The 1,311-nt window shown below is 63.3% G+C and overlaps 1 protein-coding gene across 1 annotated transcript in view; it reads left to right on the forward strand.

Annotated features, from left to right (window-relative positions):
* The first annotated feature begins 248 nt into the window (after positions 1–248).
* Positions 249–1,311, forward strand: part of GALNT9 (polypeptide N-acetylgalactosaminyltransferase 9) — a 22,769-nt gene continuing 21,706 nt past the window's right edge. The window contains exons 1-2 of the mRNA XM_006147336.3: positions 249–342; positions 563–729. Coding sequence (XP_006147398.1) covers positions 341–342; positions 563–729 — 169 coding nt within the window. The 5' untranslated portion in view covers positions 249–340. The remainder of the gene's footprint in view (positions 343–562; positions 730–1,311) is intronic.

Below are 1,311 nucleotides of genomic sequence, written 5' to 3' on the forward strand. Positions count from 1 at the left end.
GTGCCCGGTGCGTGTGCTCATGTGTGTGTGCGTGTGCCCGTGTGCTGGCACCAGTGGGCAGTTCTGTCCTCTCTGCAGCTCAAGCTCCCCCCACTAGATCTATTATCGATTCCTCTCTGAAGGTAGAGCTTTTCTCGTGAAGAGCCCTTTAACGGCCCCACAGAGCACGCAGCATAGATATGACTATTTAGACCAACCCCTGGGACCTCGGAAGGGAGACTGACGAGTCCAAATCAAACAGGTTCGTAAAAACGAATGCGCTTACCAGGACGGCCCACATCCCAGTGTCTCCGCCCCTCCATCCTTGCGAAGCTTCAGACATGCTTCAGACACGCTAACCATGTGAGTGCCCACGGCCCGCTGCCAGCTCTCATGAGCACCAGCTCGGGCACACGGGCTGGAGGAGCTGCAGTGGGGACCTCGGCCCTGCGAGGGTCCCGGTGAAGCATGTCCGTCTGAGGCCGTCTGCACCAGGACGGCTGGCGTTCCAGATGCACGAGTGGGAAGGGAGGCCCGCGCCCCGAGGGGCCTCACGGGCGGCCGCCGCATCCCCGTGTCACAGGTGCAGACGGGCATCCTACCCCGGGGACCTGCCGCAGATCTCGGTGGTCTTCATCTTCGTCAACGAGGCCCTGTCGGTCATCCTGCGCTCGGTGCACAGCGTGGTCAACCACACGCCCTCCCAGCTCCTCAAGGAGGTCGTCCTGGTGGACGACAACAGCGACAATGGTGAGTGGGGCCGGCCGGCGCGGCGTGGCCCTTTTGGGCTGCCGTGGCCAAGGCTATGACCAGGGCCTGACGCGGCAGATGCCGACTCTCGAGCGGCCCGAGTGGGGCGGCGGCAGGCTGGCGGCCCCAGGGCTCCCCAGGGCTCTGCCTGCTCCCGGGCATCTGCAGCAAGTAGTGCTCGGTGTCCTCGGCCTGTGGCTGTCACTCCCTGGCTGCTTCCGTGTCACCTGGCCTCTCCCTGGGGTCTGTCTGCGTCTCTCTTCTAGTTTGGTTTTTGATTTACGCTTGTTAGGGAGAGACAGAGAGAGGAGGGTGTGAAGGCCCCTCCAGGGGACAGCCGCGCTGCAGTCCCCTCCCTGTTCTCCTCCTGGGCTTTCAGGCACACACGTGGGCCTGGTGTGATTTCCAAGCCACCAGGTCCAGGACTCGAACCACACAGCCAGCCATGTGGGATCCAGTTGCCCAAATCGCTCCCCTTCTTCTCAGGACACGTGTCATCGAATGTAGGGCTTGGGACCCTGTCCCCAGCCTGGGGCGGCCACGTCCCAGCCCTTGCCGGTCGCAGCAGCAGACTCTCCATAG

The sequence above is a fragment of the Tupaia chinensis genome, unplaced genomic scaffold, assembly GCF_000334495.1.
Source record: "Tupaia chinensis unplaced genomic scaffold, TupChi_1.0 Scaffold000211_1, whole genome shotgun sequence".
In the NCBI taxonomy this organism is placed as follows: domain Eukaryota; kingdom Metazoa; phylum Chordata; class Mammalia; order Scandentia; family Tupaiidae; genus Tupaia; species Tupaia belangeri.